At 46.8% G+C, this 23,767-nt stretch overlaps 1 protein-coding gene across 2 annotated transcripts; it reads left to right on the forward strand.

The window, feature by feature from the left end:
- The first annotated feature begins 302 nt into the window (after positions 1-302).
- Positions 303-21,691, forward strand: AK2 (adenylate kinase 2). 2 transcript variants are annotated; one of them, XM_081225270.1, is made up of 7 exons: positions 303-476; positions 10,213-10,338; positions 12,074-12,184; positions 12,313-12,407; positions 17,038-17,110; positions 18,542-18,737; positions 20,791-21,691. In XM_081225270.1, the coding sequence occupies exons 1-7, from the start codon at positions 378-380 to the stop codon at positions 20,793-20,795; spliced, it is 705 nt and encodes a 234-aa protein (XP_081081396.1). In that variant the 5' UTR covers positions 303-377; the 3' UTR covers positions 20,796-21,691. The 2 variants fall into 2 exon arrangements, with proteins under 2 accessions (XP_081081396.1, XP_081081395.1); XM_081225269.1 differs by lacking the exon at positions 20,791-21,691 and having other exon boundaries at positions 18,542-18,908.
- Positions 21,692-23,767: the final 2,076 nt, after the last annotated feature.

Raw genomic sequence — 23,767 nt, forward strand, 5'->3', positions numbered from 1 at the left:
AGGACTTCACTGGGGTTGCCGGTGTCATTAACTGTCAAAAGCCAACCTAGAACTCCCAGCCGGGCCTCTACCTAGGCTTGCTTCATGTTTTCCCGCCCACTCCGCATACCCGTCGCGCGCCCCACAGCCCCGTCCATGGTGGCCCGCCCCTTCCTTGCTCCCTACCGATTCTGTCCAATCAAAAGCAGCCTTCCCAGTATCGCTGAGTGGTTGGTAAGATGAAGTTTCCGTCACGCTCAGGGGTGGGCGGAGCGGACTGACGGACGTGTCGACGGGCCAGTGTGAACAGCTAGGGGGGCGTGCGTGGCGCGCTGGCCTGGAAGCGGTGGACTTGCGAGGACTGCCGGCGGGTTGAGCAGCGAGAGGCTTTGGCGGCCATGGCTCCCAACGTGCCCGTGGCCGAACCGGCTAGAGAGTGTCCTGAAGGCATCCGGGCCGTGCTTCTGGGGCCGCCCGGAGCCGGCAAGGGTACCCAGGTGAGTTGCTGAGCCGGGCTTGTCGGCAGAGCCCGTGGGACTCCAAGGTCAGGGCTGCCGGAGGTCTGGGTCGCCCCTGAGCCGGGCCCGCTGGCTGAAGCCTGGAGGGGTACCCTGGCTGGCGTCTGGGGTTCTAGCAGTTGTTTGGGGGAGGGTCCACACTGGAGGTCGAGGGAGTCTGAGTTAGAGTTCTTGAGGGACCCAGGCTTGAGGTGCCGTGTTAGGTGATCCTAAGGACTCATTAGACCCCTTAAGGGTTTGGAAGCTGGGAAGATTTGAAGGGTAAAGTGAGCCCTGGGCTGAGGCATGTAGATTACAACCCGAGTGGACGCAGGGACCCCAGATTGCTTGCGATTTGGTAGTGGGTTGTCGAGGGTTACGTTCCAGGCACTCGGGGTAGGGGGACGTTTCTGGTAATGACTAATGCCTGAAGGTGGAGTGGCATCTCCCGCTCAAGGGGGAAAGCGGGAGCTGGCCTGTGCTGGTTAGGAGTACTGCAAAGAGAAGTGAGGTATGACCTGCCTGAGACAGTTAAGTTGGGGGGATGGGAGAGAGTACCTCAATATACAGGTGAGAAAACAGGCCCAGAGAGGTCAGGCAGCTTTCTCAAGTTAGCAAAATTGACTTCATGGAGCCTGGAACCTCAGGGCTCTGAGTGATTGGAGTCTGAAGTTACCTTCCGCTGACCGTGGGACCTCACTTGGCACCTGGGACATAATGGGCCCATAGATCAAGGTTGGGATTTATGATCTCACTTAGGATTTCGAAGCCCATAGGTTGGATTATCAATATCCTCCTCCTGCCTGGGGTCTGGCATTGCCCCCAACCCCTGCCCTCAAGTTTTTGCTTGCTGTTAGGGTCTAAAGAGGGAATTCCTGAAAGTCTGATCTGCTAAGGGAATGGGGTTCTGGGTGCTGCTCTGTGCCCCCTCTTCTCTTCTGAGCCTTTGCAAAGATTGCAAAGTCCTGGCAGACAGATCATTTGTCTTCCTCATTCTTGGGGCTCCTGTGACACCCAGCACATTATTTGATGAGGTTACTGGAAATGGATGAACACAGATTCATGTGCGTGATGAGGAGAAGGGGAGTCTTCGAGATTCAGTTCATTCCTGTGACTTTGCTTTTTGGCTCTTGTCTACTAGGTGAAGAAAGACGACTTTCCCTTTTCTCTCTATAGCCAGAGCCGATTTGCCTTTGGGGATCATTGTTACCTAACCCCCTTGTCCTCAGTAACATTGAATGCTCCTCTTTCCTGTTGCTACCACCCTCCGTTATTAGGTAACCTGCAGTTTAGGAATGTTTAATCCCAAACTCTACGGACTTTTGCTGTGAGTGACCGAGATAAATGAGGTAGCTCAAATGCATGAGTTGTTTTTTCTTAGTTCATATTGAAGTTAATAATTTCAGTAGTTGTGAAATGGACAACCCATCCCTGTGCTGAGACAAGGGCTTTATAGTTTAGCAAGCTTTGTAACTTCTAAGCCTCACTGCTCTCACCTGAAAAATGGGGCTAATACTTAACCTTACTCATTCAACATGTCATGAGCGCCGAACACTGGAGACAGAGTACTAAAGGAGACTGATAAGGTCCTTGCCCCCCTAGACCAAAAGTTAACAAGGATACTGGAAAATTAGGTTATATATGTGTGTAAAGCACACCTAGATGACAACGTGGCACATAGTAGGTTTTCACTAATTATTGACTCCCTATCTTAGTAACACATCCCCCCACCCCCCAACTCAGCTGTATCTCGGTGTAAAGGGTGATGTTTTCAGGACGTTTTGAAGAAAATTATACTATGAGCTGATTTATAAGGGTGTATGTATGATGAGAGTTGGTCAGAGAAGGCCTTGTGGAAGTCGAGGAGATGTGATTAGAGCTGGGACTTAAGGGTAAGATTTACACAAGTCGCTTAACCTCTGTACACTTTTCTCTCCATAACTGGAACAATAAGAATACTGGTGGTTGTAGTTTTAATGAGTTTTAAAAAAACAGTGTCCCTAAATCAGAGGTTGCAAAGTGGCAGCCTGCAGCAGAATTTAGCCTGCAGACACACCCCAGCTTTTTATTATGAAGAGTTTGAATACACAAAAGAAGACAGGATTGTGTAATGTGCCCCCATGTACCCATTATCCAGCCCCAGCTACCATCAGCTGGTGGCCATTCCTTCCCCATCCACTCTCCCTTCACAGATTATTTTAGAGCAGCTCCCACACATTATAACACTTCATTTGTAAATATTTCAATGTGTATTTCTAAAAGACAAATTCTTTTTTGTAAACAAGCACACTATCCCCTAAAAACAATAATAACAGTAAATGTTTACATTTCCATTCATTTGTCTCACAAATATGATCATTTCAAGTCCCTTTTAATTTACAGGTTCCCCCTTTTTTTTTTCCTTGCAGCTTTTTTGTGGAAGTTGTTTATTCTGGGAGTATCCCTCTTTCTGAGAATTTTTTTATTGTATCCCCATGCCATATTTAACATCTTCCTCTTTCTTTCCTGTAAAAAAACAATTAACCAGATCTGGGTTTACTTTTTGGCCCAACATCACAGGTGGTGGTGTGCTGTCCATTAGGAGGCATACTGTGTCTGCTTATCTCTGGTGTTCAATGCCTGGGTCCAGGAATTCACTGTGGGTGGCAAAATGGTGATGTTCTACTTATATCATTCCCTTTTCATTTATTAGCTGAAATATTTCTATAAAGAGAAACTTCTCACCTACTATTTGGTATGGTTTGTACAGTAAGGGTAGGTTAAATGCTTGATTTATCCCTATAATTTGTCAGCTTTCAAAATAATAAGTTGACCACACAGTGTTTTCAGTTGCGAAATTTCACTTAAAAATCCAGAGCTCTCGTTTCTCTTTGAGAAGTCAGATCTGGTGGTTCTGAGCCTCCATTCCAGCGTGGCACGCAGTTGAGTGGAGATGCCGCTTTGGGTGGTCCATGTGCTCTCCTATCCCCTGCATAGCCCTCTTCGCTGCCTGTTGCTTATATTTGACCCACTTCATTTGTGTTGCCTGCCTGGTAAATGTTTGTGGTCTTTGATGTAAAATCCTAACCTGGGTTAGTGCCTAGTGCCTGCTCAGTAATGTTTGTTTTCTTCCCACTAGTGCTTCCTTTTATACCTGCATAACTCAGTATTTTAGGTATTTAATGTTGGCATGACTGAAATAATCTGTTTCCTTTTAAAACTTTTTACTTTTAGCTAAAATAGTTAAACATTTTAAAACTACCTGCTTTTGCATCAACATAATAATGTCTAAAACATCTGGAACACTTAGATTTGTTGTTTTGTTTAAATAACCTTACTTCCCTGTCTCCCTTTTAGGGTTAGATGTTCCTATGGTGTGGCTAAAACGGGTATGTTTTCTGTTTCCTCTGCCAGCCCCTTTCATAGTTTCTTCCATGTGTCCAGCTGACACCAGTTCTTCAAGGCCAGCACACCTAGGCCGTCAGCTGCCATCTTGCAGGTCAGGCTCTGTCAGTTATGTCAGTGCATTGACGCTCACAGTGCAGAAACAACTCTGTGAGACCCATGCTCTTACTCCCCCTTTTACAGGTAGAGACACTAAAGCTCAAAGAGCTTGTTCTCTAGGTTACAGGGCAAGTAATTGGCTGATCTTGCATCTGAATGACCTCAAAGCTCCTGCTCTTTCTGCTGCTATCTGCTGCCCTGGGTTAGATTTGTCTCCTGCCCTATGCATGTTTTGTTGGATAAGTTCCATGCCAGAGATGCAGGGCAGCCCTTGCTCTCAAGAGGGTTTAATATTGCAAAATAGTCACCCTTTGCTGGGTTAAGTGACAGACCCTACCCCCCACAGCCAAAGATGTTACAGGTGTCATCTGATTTAATCCTGCAGCCCTAGGAGGAAGGTCCTGTTGTTATCTTTGCCTTTGCCTGGTAAACTGAGGCCCAGTGTGTATCTTGCCCCAGGACATACATAAAGTAGCAAAGATAGGATTTGAATTCGTGACGGATTCTTTTTTTTTTTTTTTTTTTTGCGGTATGCGGGCCTCTCACTGTTGTGGCCTCTCCTGTTGCGGAGCACAGGCTCCGGACGCGCAGGCTCAGCGGCCATGGCTCACGGGCCTGGCTGCTCCGCGGCATGTGGGATCTTCCTGGACCGGGGCACGAACCCATGTCTCCTGCATCGGCAGGCGGACTCTCAACCACTGCGCCACCAGGGAAGCCCTCGTGACTGATTCTTGAACAGTGTTACCATCTTATCGTTGCTATCAGTCTAGGTGTAGGGGCAGAAATGAACATGCATGCAAGCAGTACTTACTAGTGCAGAGTACCATATGGGAAGTGTGAGATGAGTGACTGACAAATGCTAGGACAGTTCGGGGTTAGAAAAGAACTATAATTTGTTGAGAGTCTTCCATTCTTCCTCCTACACACCCAGTGATGTTGGTACTAATATATCCAATTTATAATGATTAAAGGATCTCTGGCCTGAGGTTACATGGTCAGTTAACAGGTAGAGCTGAAATTCAAACACAGGTTTCTATGCTTTTAAAAAACTTTTTAATTGAAGTATAATATACATAGAGAAAGGTGCAGATGTCCTAGGTGGGCAGCTTGATGAATTTTCACATGTGAACACACTTGTGTAGCTTATACCCATATGAAGAAACAGAACATTGCCAGCACCGTGAAGGCCCCCCTGTGCTCCCTTCCACACATATACACACACTTCCCCAAGGACAGCCACTAAGGCTCTGGGTGGGGGGGGGCGGGGGCGGGGTGTTGTTAGTAAAGCCATGTGGTGTCATGGATAAGAGCTAGGGCTCGACAGTCTTGAGGCCAGTTGCCAGATCTGTTGTTACTAGCTTTGTGATCTTGGGCAACTTAGCCTCTGAATTGCATTTGTAAAATGCAGATAAAAATAGTTACTACCTCACATATTTGTTATGTATTATACGTACTAAATACTGTAAAACAATGCATGGAAAAATTGCTTGGCATCTTGCAAACACCCAGTTAGCTGATGTTGATGTGATTCCTTCTTGGAGGAAGAAAGGGTAGTTGGGGAGGGTTTTTGGTGGGAGAGATATGCTCAGAATTTGACTACAGAGGAGGGTAGAGCTTGGACCAGTAGGAGGAAGGGAGAGGGCATTCTTGCATAGAGAGGATCTTGAGCCAAGGTCCATGGAGAGGCTTATGTAATTGGAAAGCATATATAGAGCAGCTGTTTGCCGTTGTGCAGGGCATCCTGGTAGGGGACTTGTGGAGGCAAATTTGAGTAGCTTGGGAGGTATAGGAAGTTGGTTGTGGACGACACTGAGTGCTGGACTAAGGTATTGAGACTTCTCCCCTGTTGCCCTGGGGGAACGTTGAGGCTTCTGAATGTATGTTTGTTGGGGGGTGGGTAATATGTCCAGCAGTATTTTAGGAGATGATTGCAGCTACATGTACAGAAGCGTTGGAGGTGGAAGTGGGAAAGACAGCAGTAGAAAGATGATTTCGAGGTAAGAAAACAAGTGAGCTTGATTAAATCAAATCTTAAAGACTGACATTTTCCCTTTATTTCCCTAAATGCCAGGCACTATGCTGGATTCTTTTGTGTGTATGATCTTGCCAAATCCCCATAACAGCTCTGAAAGTAGACATTGTTGTCTGTACAGTAAGTCCCCTACATACAAATGAGTTCCATTCCGAGAGCGTGTTGGTAAGTCAAATTTGTTCGTAAGTCCAACAAAGTTAGCCTAGGTACCCAACTAACACAATCAGCTATATAGTACTGTGCTGTAATAGGTTTATAATACTTTTCACACCAGTAATACATAAAAATAAAATAAAGAAAACATTTTTAATCATACAGTACAGTACCTTGAAAAGTACAGTGGTACAGTACAACAGCTGGCATACAGGGGCATAGGGTGAACAGGCAAGAAGAGTTACCGACTGGAGTAGGGAGAGGAGGTGGGAGATGGTAGAGCTGAAGGATCGTCAGCAATAGGAGACGGGGGGCAAGCTGCAGTTTCACTCACGTCTGACGTCGATGGCACAGGTTCTGGTTCCTTGTTGGATTCAACTCTATCTACCCTCTTGAAAAAATGATCCAGTGATGTCTGGGTAGTAGCTCTTTTTTTCTCGTCATAGATGGCACAGTACCGCTGGATTGCATTCTGAACGGCTGCTGCAGCCTTTGTGTACCGTCCTACGTTCAGGTGCTGTGCCTCAAAATCTAATAGTGCCTCCTCAAATAAAGAAAATCCCCTTGCCATTTCCTGCATCGTGAATCTCTTCGGTTCTTCAGTTACTTCTTCCTCTTTTCTGTCTTCGTCCTTTCTCTGGGCCTCCAATTCCTGGTACTTCTTAGCAGTACCAGCTACATCACCGCTGCTTTTACACTTGTTTCAGGACATCCTGGGCTTGAAATAAAGATACTATACTTCTGTACTCTTATACAGTACTGTACGGTAAACTATACAAAAGCGCAACCACTTGTAGAGGATGCATGCACGTGAGAGTGTATGCCAGACACGTGAACTTACATGATTGGACGTGTGAACGCACGTCTGCAGCTTTGAAAGTTTGCAGCTTGACTTACTGTACTCTAGAGATGAAGAAACCAAGGCCTTAAGGCTATATATCTTGTTCAAGGTGACACAGTGAGTAAACTGTAAATCCCAGATCTGTACCACTATAAAACCCAGTCTTGCACCCCTGCCCCAGGGCTTCACAATCTGTGTGCGTCAGAGTCCCACCATGCTACCTGAAAACCACTCAATCATACACTTCAAGGGCAGGCCTGGCTTTGTATTTTTAGCAAGTACCCCGGATGATTGTGATAATACACTGACGCATGAGAACACTAACCTCACCGTGCTGCCTCCCTAGTGGTTTTAGCCATTCTGAACCACACCCCCTTCCCAAACCACAGGTTTCTCATACAGATGGGGGGCCTATTTCTTGGGCTCAACAGTAGCCCATGGCTAGTGAGACACATGTGGCTCAGGGCCTCAGCAGCAGCTAAGTGTGGTCCAGGGGTCAGCAGCACAGCCAGGCCTGGAAGCTTGTTTAAAATGCAGATGCTCAGGGCGGCCCTGTAGAATCAGAATCTGCATTTTAGCAGTACCCTCTGGTGGTTTGGAGTAGGAGAGACATTGCTCTAAAAAAAGTATAAGGGCTTCCCTGGTGGCACAGTGGTTGAGAGTCCGCCTGCCGATGCAGGGGACACGGGTTCGTGCCCCAGTCCGGGAAGATCCCACATACCGCGGAGCAGCTGGGCCGGTGAGCCATGGCCACTGAGCCTGCACGTCCGGAGCCTGTGCTCCGCAACGGGAGAGGCCACAGCAGTGAGAGGGCCCACGCACTGCAAAAAAAAAAAAAAAAAAAGTATAAGCGTGAAGTGTAAGGGGAATGAAATACAGCTATTTCATCAGGCTGCTTCTATAGTTTGCAAGTAAAGAGTAATGCAAAAAAGAAAGACCTTGGGCTTCCCTGGTGGCACAGTGGTTGGGAGTCCGCCTGCCGATGCAGGGGACACGGGTTTGCACCCCGGTCTGGGAGGATCCCACATGCCGCGGAGCGGCTGGGCCCGTGAGCCATGGCCGCTGGGCCTGCGCGTCCGGAGCCTGTGCTCCGCAACGGGAGAGGCCACAGCAGTGAGAGGCCCGCGTGTCGCAAAAAAATAAAATAAAATAAAAAAGACCTTGAAAGGAGGTCTTTCATTTACTGAATGCCTACGGTGTGTCTGATATTTTGGGTGCTTTATTTCATTTTATCCTCACAACAGCCCTATGAAGTAGACATTATCCCTATTTGGTAAGGAAACTGAGATTCTGAGAAATTAAGTAACTAGCCAAAGGTCATAAAGCTATTGAGGGCAGCCAGGGTTCATGTGCAAATCTGTCTGACTCCAAAGTTCATGCTCTTTGCAGCCCACCCCATTGACTCTCGTGCAGCCCGCAAGAAATGAAGGAGTTAGTCTTCCGCCATGCTGCGTCTTCCCTCTGGGAGTGTGCTTCCACACAGCCGGAGAGTCTAGTCACCTGAAATAGCACAGAAGAGTCCTATGGTTTAGAGTGGTAAAAATTGGAAGGTTAGGTTCTGTGCTAACAGCTCTTCTCTGGTGTTTTGGTTACTCTTTCCCCTGGAACAAGCCTGACCTCCCAGTTTTTCACCCAAGTTAATTTCAGCAACCAAGGAGAAAGATCGGCAGAAAAGCACAGCTCTCTGGGTTTGTGGCCACTGTGCCAGCCCGAAGGACCAGAAGGTTTTCCATCACCAGGGCATCCTGACCTTCACTGGTTTCCCAAGTGCGGTTTTAAATACCTCATCTTGGTTCCATTTTGCTGTGAAGTCAGTTCTCTGAGCTGAATCAGTCCATGAGTCACAAACCAGCACTTGTTGCCCTGAGCCCTGTCTATTTAGCCTTTACCACGTGCACCTAAGAAAGCTCCCGATGAACTGGTTTGAACAAGGTTCCCACCCTACTTCTTTTCCAAAACAATTGAACCAGAAAGCAAAGTGTTAGGCTCCTTGAACTGATTCTATTCCTCATGAATTCTGCATTCTTTTTTGCCACTACAAAACCAATGTCGAACTCTCCAGGGTCTCTTCTCTTCTAGTCTTTATTCTGTGGTATAGTCACCAAACTATGAACTCATAGAGGACAGAGTCTGTGTCTCCTATTCATCTGTTTCCCTGGTACCCAGCAGGGTTCTTAGAAGAGGCATCTTCGAAGTATTAGTATTTTCTTTCTGTATGAATGAATATGGAATTAAGACGGGGGTTACAGTAACAGCTGATGTTCACTGAGCACTTACAAAGTGCCTGGCCCTGCATATGTGGAATTCTATATAATCTCATCAGCCCAGTGATACAGGTACTATTACTATCTCCATTTTACCTAGAGGAAATTTAAAATTTAGAAAAATGGTATAATTCTTCTCAAGTCACATAACCAGTCATTGGTGGACCTGGTGTCTGAAACCCAGGCGTTTGACTCTCAAGCCCATGCTCTTAGCCAAAAGGCTATCCTGCTCCCTAAAGCTACTAAGCACTTACTGTTTGCCAGGTGCTCTTCATATATATATCTCGTCTGATCCTCACAGCTACCTTCTGAGACAGAGACTTTTTGCCTTCATTTTAGACAGATGAGAAAACGGAGCCTCTTGAGAGGTTAAGTGATTTGGCCCAGATAATGCAGCTACCTAGTGACAGGGAAGGGAAGAACCGAGTCTGCCTGAGGGAGACTTCTGCGCCTGGCTCCAGCTGCCTCCCACACTGGTGACCACAGTACTTGACAGCCACACGTCCATCCCTTTGGCGAATATTCATTCAGCACATTACATGCCAGGCATTGTGCCAGGTGCTTTATATACATGAACTCATTTAAACTTCTGAGCAACCGTGTGAAGTGTTGGTACTGCTGTTTCTGTTTTTCCCATTTATAATGGGGAAACTGAGGCTTATGTGTCACTAGTGTGTCTAGTGGAAGTAGTGATAATAGCTGATATTTATGATGGCTTCCTGTGCTAGGTGCACTGTTCTAAGTGCCTTATAGGTATTATCTCATGTAATTCTTAACTACAACCCTATAAGCATATGTTAGAATATAATGTAAGGTACTTTTATCCCAGTTACAGGTAAGGAAATAGGCATTTGTCTGAGTTCACATAGCCAGTAAGTGGCAGGGCCAGGTTCACACCCAGGCAGTCTAACTCCAAGGCCTGCACTGTTAACCGTATCTTGTTTTTTGTCTTCCCCTTCATAGGCACCCAAGTTGGCTGAAAACTTCTGTGTCTGCCATTTGGCTACTGGGGACATGCTGAGGGCCATGGTGGCTTCTGGCTCAGAGCTGGGAAAAAAGCTGAAGGCAACTATGGATGCCGGGAAACTGGTAGGTTTGGTGGTACCAGTGAATGTTGAGATTCCTCAGAGTCTAGATCTGCCCTGCCTAATAGGGTGAGCACCAGCTACATGTAACTACTGAAGCTAATTTTAATTTAATTTAATTTAAAATTAACTTCCTCAGTTTCACTTGCCACATTTCAAGTTTTTGCTAGCCCGCACAGATATAGAACATTTTAATCATTGTAGAAAGTTCTGTTGGACAGCCCTGTGCTGCGGGGTGTTTTAACAAACTTGCACATTATATGAACTTTTACAGTAGCAAGTTACTTGGTTCATTCTGAATTTATGACACTTATTTTATTCACGATATTCTTAAAGTTCCTTTGTGCTGGCACATTTTGTAATATACCCAGTTTTAAGGCCAAGAATGAAACTGCCATCCCTAGGCCAGAACTCATGGGTGATTCAAGAGAGGACTCAGGAAGTCTCAGAAGTGTTTTTAATCTACTTTTGTGATTCTGTTCTGTGTCTTTAACAGAGGGGTTGCTTGGCAGTTGACAAAAGTAGTCCTTATTTGGTGAATATAATAGCATTTTCTCTTGTTTTTAGTCCAGTTGATCTCATTGGAGAAGTACAATTTATTACCTACTAAATGTTTTTTGATTAGTGCCAGAGCTTAATTGTAACTGAGTTATTCTGGGACTTGGCCTTGGGAAGAAGTCATTTTGTGCTTGGCTCTCTGGTCTTTACGTATCTTAGAATGTTGGTTGGGGTGGGTGCTGGGCCTCCTGTCAGGCTTTGAGATTCTGGACCTGGTGTAGCCCTGCCTGTGTGCCCAGCTGCCCCTTTACTTCTAGCTTTCCCTTCGTGTTAATGAGGCCGTAAGTCAAGCCATAAGGCTAGATATTTTGGACTTTGGGTCTTGGTGGAAGATCCCGTACTGAGAAAAAATGGGGTTGTGGCAATGAGATTACTTATCGCCAGCCTTCACTTAGTCGCAGAGCTTATACTTTGTCCCCAAGTTCACAGCTGGTCCCAGGAGATAAGAGCATTAGCTACCAAAATGGACAGCCTTCACTCTAATACTGGCAGGGAACTTCTCTTGCAGTGAAAGCCCAGGAGGAAAACCAGTTTTTGGAAGCTAGGAAGGATCCTTGTTGGGGTTTTTAGAGAGGCTCAGAGGAGTGTTGGGCTGGCTTCTTGGTTCCTTGGTTCTGAACCAGTCTTGCCAAGGTCAGTGAACTTCTCTGTTGCTTCATGTCCGAGACAGCCTGGGTCGCTTTACTGTTAGCCTAATCAAAATTGTGAAACAGGTAAAGTTGGTGCCTTTCTCCATTCTGGTCAACCCCCGTTCTCTCCTAGAGCCCTCCTCAGGTGGTCTCTCAGCCATATGTCCTCACTTATGTCTTGAAGACAGCTGATTGCTGAGGAGCTGTTATCTGATTGCTAGGACTCTGACTAATGGCCAGGGAGGCCTTCAGGACCTAAGAAGTGGAGGTCTCCTGGCAGGGTGATAGGCACTCCTCTTCCCTCACCCAGATTACTGGGACACAGGAGAATCTCAAGGGAAGAGAATGTGTATATGGCAGCCACAGAAATAATCATGAAACTGAATCTTCCAAATGGAGCCACTCCATATTTGCTCTGATTTTTGCTTCTTTGGGGTCAAGAACCTGTTTAGTAATCAGGTTATACAGACATAAACTTATGACCCTGGAGTTGGGCTAATGCCACCTAGTTAATGGATTTAACCCCAAGATTGTTTTGTTCTTGACTTCCAGGTGAGCGATGAAATGGTCGTGGAGCTCATTGAGAAGAATTTGGAGACGCCTCCATGCAAAAATGGTTTTCTTTTAGACGGCTTCCCTCGGACTGTGAGGCAGGCAGAAATGGTGAGTGGCTTGGTTTTGTATCACCATTGCATGAAAGCAAATCCTGGCCCTCTGCCTCTTTATTCCTTTGAGGGAAATGGGTCTTATCAAGCTCTGGTAGCTTAGGTGGGCCACACGCTTTTTTACAGCTTGATGACCTCATGGAGAAGAGGAAAGAGAAGCTTGATTCTGTGATTGAATTCAGCATCCCAGACTCTCTGCTGATCCGGAGAATCACAGGAAGGTATTTGTCCCCTGAAGGTCCCTTCTTTTCATGCTTCCTCAGAGCTTTGTCAGACGACAGGAACTGCTCCGGCCTAATCCCACCCGTGAAGCTTAGTGCCGTTTCCACGTGGATTGACCTTATTTGGTGACATGGGATGGGGATGTGGAAGGAAGAGCAAGGGATCTGAAGTCCAGCAGCAACTCAGTCCTGTCACCTTTTAACTCTGACCCTAGGCAAGTTTCTTAACCTCTCTGAGGCTGTTTCCTCATATGTAGAGAGGAAGTAATAGTACCTGCTTCAAGGACCCATTGTGCATGGTAGATAGCATGTTGTGCATATTTCAGAGCCTTGCTTACCTGGGTGCTTAAGAAATACTAAATTCCTTACATGTATATCTCCATTTTAGTGCTTTTTAAGTCCGATTTCAGTTGGAGTTGCCATACCTTGCTGTGGGCTTTTTATTATAAAAATAATAGGACCATCTACACAGTATAGAAAATTGAGGAAAAACTTGCTCATGGTACAGCCAACTTAGCGAATAACACCATAATTTTTTGGCGTGTTTTGTTTTAAAGTGCTTATTTCTCTATAGTAGTTAACGTTGAACACAGAAATGCTTCTGCTTCTGATGAGTTTGCTCCTAAAAAGTGTCACTGCTTTAGGCTACAGTTTCCTCAGCCCTCTTTCACTACCACGCTACCATCTGCCTTGTGCCTTCCAAAAACATGTGGGAAGCTCTTAACCACTAACAGACCCTCCCATTCTTGTCCTTATTATGGGCTATATAGCTTTTTTTTAATCCCTCAGTCACTTTTTTTTTTTCAATTTATTTATTTGTTTTTATTTTTGGCTGTGTTGGGTCTTCGTTGCTGTGCGTGGGCTCTCTCTAGTTGCAGTGAGCGGGTGCTACTCTTCGTTGCGGTGGCTTCTCTTGTTGCAGAGCACGGGCTCTAGGTGCGTGGGCTTCAGTAGTTGTAGCACTGGGGCTCAGTAGTTGTGGCGCGTGGGCTCTAGAGCACAGGCTCAGTAGTTGTGGCCCATGGGCTTAGTTGCTCCGCAGCATGTGGGATCTTCCCAGGCCAGGGCTCGAACCCGTGTCCCCTGCATTGGCAGGCGGATTCTTAACCACTGCACCACCAGGGAAGCCCCCTCAGTCACTTTAATGGAGCCTCAGGAAGGTGGTCAGCCTACCATCTTGAACCAGACTTCCATGACCATTATTTTTAATTGCTGCATGATATTTCACAGTACATGAACCATCATTGACTTAATTGTTCCCCGATTGTTGTACATTTGTGTTCTTCCAGTTTTCCATTGTTAAATTCATGCTGTGACCATCATAGTACATGTAAGTTTTTTAATTAAGGGGGCAGTGTTTTCGGATTGTAAATGTTATTACTTCGATTTCCTCATGAGGTTGAACATTTTTCTCCATGTGTCTGCAGTCCCTGTCTTTCAGGAGAGAGGCAGCAGAGCAAGTGTTACCTGGAAGGCTGTGTTAGATACAGTGGGATCCACCGTGTATTAATTTTCTTTTCAAATGTCCAGGTTTCATGTTTCCAGCTATTGCATAGGCTCCTTCAGTGCAGGAATCTTGTTTCTTTGCTCTGGCACAGAGTAGGCAAGCAAAGTTGATGTAGTCCAAGAAGCAGTAGGGTTGACAAGAAGGGACATGACCAGGGCTGGGGTCCCGGACATTGCAAAGCAGATGTTAATAGTACTAGGTGACACGAGGGGCCTTTGATCTGATCAGCGCAGCTTCCTAAGTGCCTGCTTTGTGCAGGCACAGCTCTGGGAGCAGGGGACCAATAGAGAATATAGAACAATATGCTGGTGCCCATGTCTGACCTCAGAGCGGGCTGTTTAGTGCAGTAGGGGTCCAGGAAGACAGCCTGGGGGCAGGGAGGGAAGTCTGGCTAGGAGAGGTGTAAAGGCTGACTTGACCTTCCTGGATAGAGAGGATTTTGCTGAGGCTTTCCCACAAGGGAGTAGAGGCAAGGATGAGTATGCATTGAGGGAGAGGCTGTAGCTAAGGCTTCTGGCGGAATGTCTGTCCAGAGCTGGAGAAATGGCCTGGGAGGCTGGGTGGTAGAATGAATGCGGTTGGGAAGGTGGAATGGGAGCCTGGCTGGGGAAGGTCTGCCAAGGAAGAGAGGGTAGACATGACTGAGTCAGGACTCATGGGATGTTCTTAAGCCACTAGGCGTTGTGGCAGATACAGCATTTTAAGAACATTAGCTTGGTCCTGGTATACAGGTTAAATTGAGGGAAATAAGAAACAGACAAGGACCCCACTTGGAGGAGCCTGATGTGATCCACCAGTGAGGTGATGGAGACTGGGGTTGGCTGGTGGGGCACTGAGAGATTCCGAAGAACAAACTCCAGAATTGTAGAGGGCAAAAGAGACAAGACTCGGTCTCTCGGTTTGGAAGTGAGTGGTGTAGTGTGGCCCTCTCCCTTACAGAGGAGGAAACAGAACAGGTCAGACTGTGTTAAGGTGTTTTTCCAAGCCCACTTGCATATCAGTGGCAGAACTAGCACCAAAAACCTGTTTTCTGCCTCCTCGTCCACTATGCTGATTGTTGCAAGAAAAAGAGTCAGGAACTAGCCAGTTTAGTGTCGATCTTATTTAAATCTGACATGATAAGGACCCCACTGTAAATGTCTTCAGAATTGGCTCTGACCTCACTTCTATGGGTTATTATTTTATTTCTTGCCATAAGTATGGCTGGTGGGTTTTGATTTTTAACCTATTCAGTGTTGGCTCTCTGGTATCATTAGCCTAATGTCTTGTACCATCCCCATTTTGTGGATGAGAAAACAGGTGTCTGAAGTATCACACCCCAGGTAGCAGTGGCTGTAGCATCCCAGCCCGATCCCTCCACATCTTCACCTCCGCCTCCAGGCCAGGCTCCGTGGCTTGTAGAGCTGTTTTGGTTGGTACTTAAGACCAGTCCCATTTTAAGAACTTGGAGATTGGTTTCTTTTCCCTTCTAGGGAATGAGTCTTGCCTTCTTCTTAAAATGATACTTGGAAGTGGGGACGGAGCAGTGTTACATGTAACTGGAGGGCTGAGGGAATCCGGGAATGCGCAAGAGCTGATGTAGAGATGTGGAGAGGAGAGAATTGTGTTTGTTGCAGCCTGGCTGCTGTGTGCCCCGTGCTTTCCAGAAGGTGAAGAAACAACGTCCAGGGACTTCCCTGGCGGTCCAGTGGTTAAGACTCCGCGCTTCCACCGCAGGGGGCATGGGTTCGATGCTGGTTGGGGAGCTAAGATCCTGCATGCTGCACAGCGTGGCCAAAAAAAAGAAACGTGGTCCACACTTCATGCCCCCAGCCCTTCCCAAAGGAAAGCTGTAGCTGAGCCCCGCAGCTTCTGCTCTTCCTCTCCTTGGGTCTCCTAGTGGGTGTCATTTCCCAGTGGATGCACCAGAGGAACCACTCCAGCAACTCAAATAAAGGAGGACCCAACCTCGTGTTACATGATTGCAGTCACAGGCCCACTCAGTGTAACTTACTCACTCTGCTATCAGCTTGTCCCCCATGCTGTAAATGGACCACCTTATTCTATAAATGGACCACTTGGCCCCCCAAAATATGCTGTCATTAAAACACAATATCACATTTTACAAACGTGTGGCTTCGATAGTCTAACCCAGACTTTCCCAACTGATGTGCTGAGATATTGACCCCCTCAGCCACCAGAGCAAGCACCCTGAGTACCTTCTGTGTATGCCAAGAGGTGAAGAATGTTGGGAAGCTCTGGCCTAACAGACCTTCATGAGGAGAGTAGCCATCAGTTAAATAAGCAGACCTTGGTTGGCATAGAATTGGGAAGCCACGCGAAGTTGTGGGCACCAGCTGCTGAGCAGTGTTTGGCCTGCCTCCTTCCCTTCTTAGGTTTCGGGGCTCCTGTGGTGTGACCACTCCCAGTCAGGAGCGTGGGCTTGTTGCTTAAGGGGACACAGCAGAGATGCAGCTGCCAGCTACATATTCTGTGCCAAGTAAATGCTGCTTCTTGAGCTCTTTATTCTATGACTTAATATGTTGTTTTCCCTGATGCCTTGAATATTTCCCTCTGATGGCTGGGCTTTCTGTGTCTGTGTGGTCGCAGAGGTGTTCAGCGTTGTCTGCTGGTGTCTGCATCCATAGCACATGTTTTTCCTATAGCACCTTTCTGGTTTTATAACCAAACTAGTGTAGAAAATAAGGTTAGTTTCTCTGTCCTCTGTCCCCCATGGCACTTTGTCCAAATCTCTGTTAAAGGATTACCAAATTTATTGTAGTTATTTATTTCCACATTTGTCTCCCCCTCGAAATTAATCACTGTTTGTGAGCAGGGATCGTGACTCGTTGCTCTGTAGCCCCTGAATTCAGCTTAAGGCCTGAATCGGAATGGTCTCACACAGCCGAATTAGGCTGTCGTGATACCAGCCTCTTCAGCCAGCCATGTATTTTAATGTTGGGTCAAAAGAGAAAACATACTCCCTCTGGCATATGCCCAGTTATTTTCCTAAGCAAGAGATTCCTGTAACAAGGTTCTCTGCTGGATTAAAGTCCTTGCATCCAGCTTCTCTGTCTGTGCTTGTCATCTTGGAGACCCCTGGGGTTCCGGCAGCCTGATTCCTGTGCATTTGCTGTCTTTCAGACTGATTCACCCCAAGAGTGGCCGTTCCTACCACGAGGAGTTCAACCCCCCAAAGGAGCCCATGAAAGATGATGTATGTAAATTCAGGATGGGAAGTTTCCTTTTCTTTCCTTCCTCTCTCTTACTTCACTTTTTTTTCTTTTTTCTTTCTTCCCTTTGTTCTTCCCATTTTCCCTTTATCCCTACCAATATTACGAACTTAACCATGAGAAATATTGCTGTCACGTAAATCACATGGGCCGTGGCTCATCTTTAGAGTGTTCCTCCAGGTGGTTTATTGCTTGACCTTGAGGTAGCCACCAGTGCCAGCCACTTCCCAGTGCCCAGTTTGTACCTGTCTTTTGTCCAGAGCAGCCCCTTCCTGGCATCATGGCAACCTAAATGGTGAACTAATCAGGAGAAGGCTGCTTGGAAGCCCTGGATTAGAGCCACGGTTGGGAGGACAGTACTGAAGAGATGTTTGTTGACCAGTCCTGCTTCAGAAGAATATCTTCTCTCTCTAGTGACTGTACTGTGCCCTACAGATTCAGAAGAGCTTGGCCAGGTTAACACTGCCAAGTTCCTATGACAGTCTTTAATTGTTTGCAGATGTAAAAGGGGGGTCTCATACATGTTCACTGTGACATTTGCCATAAATAGTTCACCTTGTCTGTTTTAGAACACGCAGGCAACAGTAAGAATTTCCTGGATTTACCTGTGTTATATGAGACAAGTTCATCAGGTCATACAGGTTCCAAAGCTATCTGTCAACTTAGTCACGTTTCACAGAGTTGGCAGTTCTATGACTCAGTGTTCCCTGTCACTTGCCACTTTCAGAATGTTGATGGCCAGCACCCCAGTAAAAACACTGAATACTTATGCAGCTGAGATGCTAATTGCTACTGCATCTGTGATTTTGATGTATTCTCCTGGTCTCAGGGGCCTCTGTCTTTTTTTTTTTGGTTTTATTTTTGTTTTGTTTTTTTTGCGGTACGCGGGCCTCTCACTGTTGTGGCCTCTCCTGTTGTGGAGCACAGGCTCCAGACGCACAGGCTCAGCGGCCATGGCTCACGGGCCCAGCCGCTCCCCGGCGTGTGGGATCTTCCCGGACCGGGGCACGAACCTGTGTCCCCTGCGTCGGCAGGCGGACTCTCAACCACTGCACCACCAGGGAAGCCCCTCTGTCTTTCTTGTTTCTCACCCTAGAAGTGTTTGTCTCGGAAGCTGAACAGCCTGAGCACAAGCCATGAGAGAGAGACCTTGTCTATCCCCCTGTCTCAGCCCTTTCCTCACAGTTGCTGTTTCAGGCTCCCTGATTTCTCTGGACCGAGTGGTCTGCTCCTGGGACCAACTTGCTGGGAATAGTGAAGTTCTTTATAGTTGTTTATTGGAGGGCGTCTAGATTGTCTTGTCTCTCCCTCTGATGGACTTCGGGATCAGACAGCATGTCTCAGATCTGCATCCAGCATTGCATTAGGAGAACTTGCTGAGTCCTGGCCTTTCATTACCCTCTTCCTGTTCGCAGGTCACCGGGGAACCCTTGGTCCGCCGATCAGATGATAATGAGAAAGCCTTGAAAATCCGCCTGGAGGCCTATCACACTCAGACTGCCCCGCTGGTGGAGTACTACAGTAAACGGGGGATCCACTCTGCCATCGACGCATCCCAGACCCCTGACGTTGTGTTTGCAAGCATCCTAGCAGCCTTCTCCAAAGCCACATGTAAAGACTTGGTTATGTTTATATAATGTTGGGTCCAAAAAGGAACTTCTTTCTTCTTCCTATCCCTGTTGAAGGAGTGGGTGGGAATGGCAGAGCAGGCAGAGGGAAGCGTCTTCAGGCCAGCAAGAGTATCGTTTGACGTACTGATTAAAAAAGCACTTGCTTCATGTATCTTTGGCGTGTGTGCAACTCTCATCTCATCTGTGTGTGCGTGCGTGCATGAGTGTGTCGGTATAAGTATGTGTACACTCTCCTACTTTCTAAGTTATAGGCAAGATTGCTTTACTAGCTGTTTATTTCTTTAGCCATACTCTAGATTTTATTTTTTGACCAAAATAAACTTACTCAGATATCTACCAGGCATTCCAGTTCCCTAGTATTTTTTCCATCTCCAACAGCTAATTAGAAGTCCTGGGTCACATGAAGTCAGGCAGGGCCACAGTTCCTAGTGGCAGACTGTTGGCCAGAAATTCCACTTGTTTTCTCACCCGTAACGAAAAGCCAAATGAGTCAGTGTGTGGAAAGGGATCATTAATTTTTTCCCCCTAAACAGGAAGGAAAAGGCACTTACATTATAGATTCCAGAAATTACTTGCAGAGGGTATCACCATAGAAAGAGCCAGGCTAAGTTGGAATGTTTCTGTGAACTGCACCATGGTTCTGTAAAGTAGGAATCATTTGGGACCTGTGTTGAATACTGGATTGTTGCCAAAGAATTAAACCAGGTGAAAGGTCCTTTTGAATTTCGACTATCTTCTGAACATCCAGGCTGGGCATCTGAGGGCAGCCAGTCCACTTCCCCAAAGAGAGACCAGGGTAGGTTTGTTTTTATTTTTAACGTTCGCCTCTGTTTCCAAGTGTGAACAAAACAGTGATTTAAGGATCATTTTGGGATCATTTTGATTAGAGTGTATTCAAACCCAGTCTCTCTGCAGGATGTGAAACCCAAATCAGATGTATCGCTTTTAAACTCAAACCATCTCCCTTCCAGATCCAATCCTTCACCCCTTGTGTCATGATGGTGGTGGCCAGTCTCCCCAAGAAAGGATCACCCCAAAAATAAGATCACCTGTGGCAGTAACCAGCTTTTATTCCTAACCTCAGCTCCCAACTATTAAGCATTTCCTGAGGTTCATGCTGTGCCTTTTGGTCTCTGGTTTGATTTGGGGCAAACAGATGAATTAACAGACTGCTGTGAGGGACCACAAAAACAGCAGCCTCTGGAAAAAAACCATTAAAAAAATCAGTGGCAGGTCCAATAAATAATGCCACCTGCCCAGTGTAATCTGCTGACTCAGTTGAGTGGACTGTAAAGTGCCCAGTCCCCATCTGACCTGAGTTCTCCTGCTGTCTGTGGGACCGCCAGAGGTTTTGTCCTCTGTCCATCTGGAAGCTGGCTATGGGTACGTGGCCCTCTCGTGTCCCTCTTTGTCTGCTTCAAGTGAGTGTCTGCTGACTCTGCTCTGCCGCGTTTCCCTGGCTGTAAACTAACTCCATCCATTCTTAACGGAAACCCAGTCTGGCATGGGGTGTTTCTGGGAAGCACATGACTTCTGGGAATGGACAAGGAAGGAGAGTGAAACCAAAACTGTCAGCTATGTCTGTGGGGATCTGGGCTCCTTCTCTGGGTGAGGGTGGCCTCATGAATCTTGGAGTCGACTCCTCTTCAAGTAGGGACAGTTGCAGGCATTTGGCCTCAAAGGTGAGGTCCCTGAATGTTTGCTGATAGAGTGTGCGTGATCCTTACTCAAATACTTGTCATCCATCGATATGCATTCACGTGTGTACACACGTGCGTGTGATTTGGGGGCTATCAGTGAAAAGTGGAAGATCGTTGGGGTTGCATATGCCCTTTTGAGGGTAGGTACGATTCAATTTTTGCTTCATTTAATTCCAGAACCTTAACCTCAGCAGGCATGAAAGCTTTCACCTGGCAGAGAAATGTCCAGTGTTTAATGCATTTGGTTGCCGGGGCGTGCATGCCAAGCTTCTCTGATATTTACTTGGTTTTTAAAAATCCATTTTGTTCTCTCTTGTTTCCTCTCTATTTCAGCCTAGTAACAGAAGGCCAGGCGAGACTGCACCACTGCTCATCACCCTGCGGCGTGATCCCTGCTCTTAGGTGCTGGGCAGAGGGGAGGGGTGGTCAGGGTAAGGATGGAGAGGGCGGATTGGTGAGGGCTCAAGAGGAGAATGGGGAGAGCAGCAGTGCTGTAGTGAAGCAACTTCTTTTCCATGGTGTAGGAGCCCTAAAAAGTATAAGCAAAGGGAAAAATTGATTTTTTAGAACACTGATTGGAGGGTATAAATAGAAACAGGGAGATGCAGTATTATTTCTAAGGAATCACGTTGTCATTTACTCCAGACTGGTGACGATATTTTTTAAAGCCAGTGCCCTAAGACCTCAGCTTTTATCAGAACCTCATGCCAGCCCAGGAATGCAGGAAATCACACTGTTGTCCTGTCTGTCCTGTAGCTTGGAACAGGGCAGGAGTTGACTACTAACCCTGGTTCCCCATACCATGAGATCAAAAAGTCATCTCCCCATTTGAAAGAGATAATAGAGTATGTTCATGGGGGTAGTGGCTCAGCAAATCAGGTTTACTGGAGTCATGGGGCAGGTGGAGCAGGCTGGTCTCACTCCCTTCCCAACTTACCACTGATGTACCAGCCCACCGGCTCTCGTGGGTAAGCTCTCAACAGCCACCCAGCATATGCCACAGTCCTACACTCTTGCCCTCCTCCATCCATGTCGTGTGAAAGGACCCTTTTTAATAAATGAGCCAGTGTCCTAAGCGACCTTATCCAAAGATTGTCCTTTCCATCCTCAAATCCTGTGACTGGGATCACTCAACAACACTGTGATGTATTATTTTCAATGAGGTGCCTTTCTTAACTGTCCAAATGCTGCCTTGTTTGGCCCCTAAATCAATAAAGTGTGTTAAATGTTTGTATCCCCTGTTGTGGCATTTTTTTAAGGGGATGTGGGCCAGTAAAATGACTGAATTCTGGATCTGACATTGAATTCTGGATCTTGTGGTCACTAGAAGTCGTGAGAAGGCAGGAAAGTCCAAGCGTATGTTCATCAGAAGAGCCTGCACCTTCTTGACCTTCATCTGATGTGCAGGATTTTCTTGAGCCCAAGGACAAGGCAGCTTGGTCTAGTGGAGACCAGCGCTGTGCTTGGAGCTCGGGGGATGTATGACGAATCCCAGCCAATCATTTACTCTGCTCCTGTTTCCCATGTGATAAAGAGACTGGTGATGCCACCTTCTCAGACTCATTGGCAATAAATGAGATTTATAAGAAGAAGCTTTTTGCTTGGTGCCTGGCACACAACAGACACTGGATAAATGCTAGTTGGAACCGAGGATACACAGAAAAAATACCTGCTTCTTGCCAGGCTGGATGATTATTGAGCAGACAGTTGTCCGCAGCCTAGAAAGCCAGTGCTTCTAATCCCTAAGCCAGATTCTTGGCTGCCTTTTCAGCTGCCTCTTTAATATTCTTGGTTGCTTTGTAAATCCATTTCTTCCCCTGCAAAAATGAGCTTAAATCATTTGTCCAAACTGAAGCTCTCATGCTGTTTGGAAGGGCTGCCTTTGCTAGTGAGGTTTCTGAAAAATGACAGCTGTCCTGAAAACAGGAAGCTGGGCTGGAAGCGCTGTCCTTCTCCAGGCAGGTGCTCTTGCTCTGGGGAGAGGCAGGGCTGTCCCTGGCATATGAAATCCTGCCCCCTCTTTCAACTCCTCCTTCTTCTGCTCCACCACTTCACCCACCTCTACAGAGTCATTTGCAGGTGTCAGCATGACTTGTTTGCCCTGACCTTTTCATCTGAGGTATTTAAATGCTCCATGAAAATTTTCTTCCCTTCCGTGATCATCGTGCAACAAACTGGGGGAAATCTTTGTCAGAGCAGCCTGGGAGCACGCATAGTATGGTTGGAAAGGATAAATTGAAAGAAGACCGGGTGAGCTGTTATTCACTCACTTCTTTGGGTTTGGTCTCCTCATCTGGAAACCAAGATTGGCTGAGGTAAGAGTCGCCACCATGCAGGGAGGGCTGACACGCCAGCTACTGCGCAGTGGCCTCACACCTGCAACCCCGCAAAGCACCCTAGGCAGTTGGAGGTGTCTTCTCCTATCACACTCGAGGAAGCCTATCCTCGGAGTGGTGGTCACATTCCTGAGGGCACTATAAGAAGCAGAGTCGGAACTCGGTCTCTTGACACCGGAGTCTCCCCTTGACCTTGTTGCTGAAGTGATTGAGTGACTTGGCACCGCTGCAGCGAAAAGGGTTCCTCCGGATGGGTTCTTTTTCGCGGACGCCCACACCACCAGAGCTGATTTGGGGGAAATCATTGCCAGTCTGAGGACCCAAGGTGTGTGCTTAGGATTTCGTGTGCATGAAATGTCGCAGACAGGACAGAGCAGGGTGAAGAGCAGCCTTGGTCCTCAGGAAGCCTCGCCAGCCTTTTCTCAGGAAGACAGCTGAATGAGTCAGAAGACAGATTTCAGCAGCAACTCCTCCACCACCAGCCCTCTGGCAAGTTACGGCACCTCATCAGTTGAATGGAAATGATCCCCACCCCTCAGATGTGCTGACTACACTGGTGACCAAGACATTCACGTGGGCCAGGATGCCCGGCACACAGCAGGTGCTCAGTGTATGCTGATGGAGTTCAGAGAGAAAATGTGTGTGTTGGCAAGAGCTGTTGTCTTCCTGACTCAGGAACCAGGCTAGGTTAAGGATTCTTTTTTTTTTTTTTTAATTTAGGTATACTTGATTTACGTGTTGTGCCAGTCTCTGCTATACAGCAGAGTGACTCAGTTATACACATAGAGACGTTCTTGTTTTATATTCTTTTCCATTATGGTTTATCCCGGGAGATTGGATATAGTTCCCTGTGAGCACAGTAGGACCTTGTTGTTTATCCATTCTAAATGTAATAGCTTGCATCTACAAGCTTGCATCTAATAGCTTGCAGGCTCAGTAGTTGTGGCCTACGGGCTTAGTTGCTCCGTGGCATG

Source organism: Mesoplodon bidens, assembly GCF_964165515.1.
Source record: "Mesoplodon bidens genome assembly, chromosome: 2".
Taxonomy (NCBI): Eukaryota; Metazoa; Chordata; class Mammalia; order Artiodactyla; family Ziphiidae; genus Mesoplodon; species Mesoplodon bidens.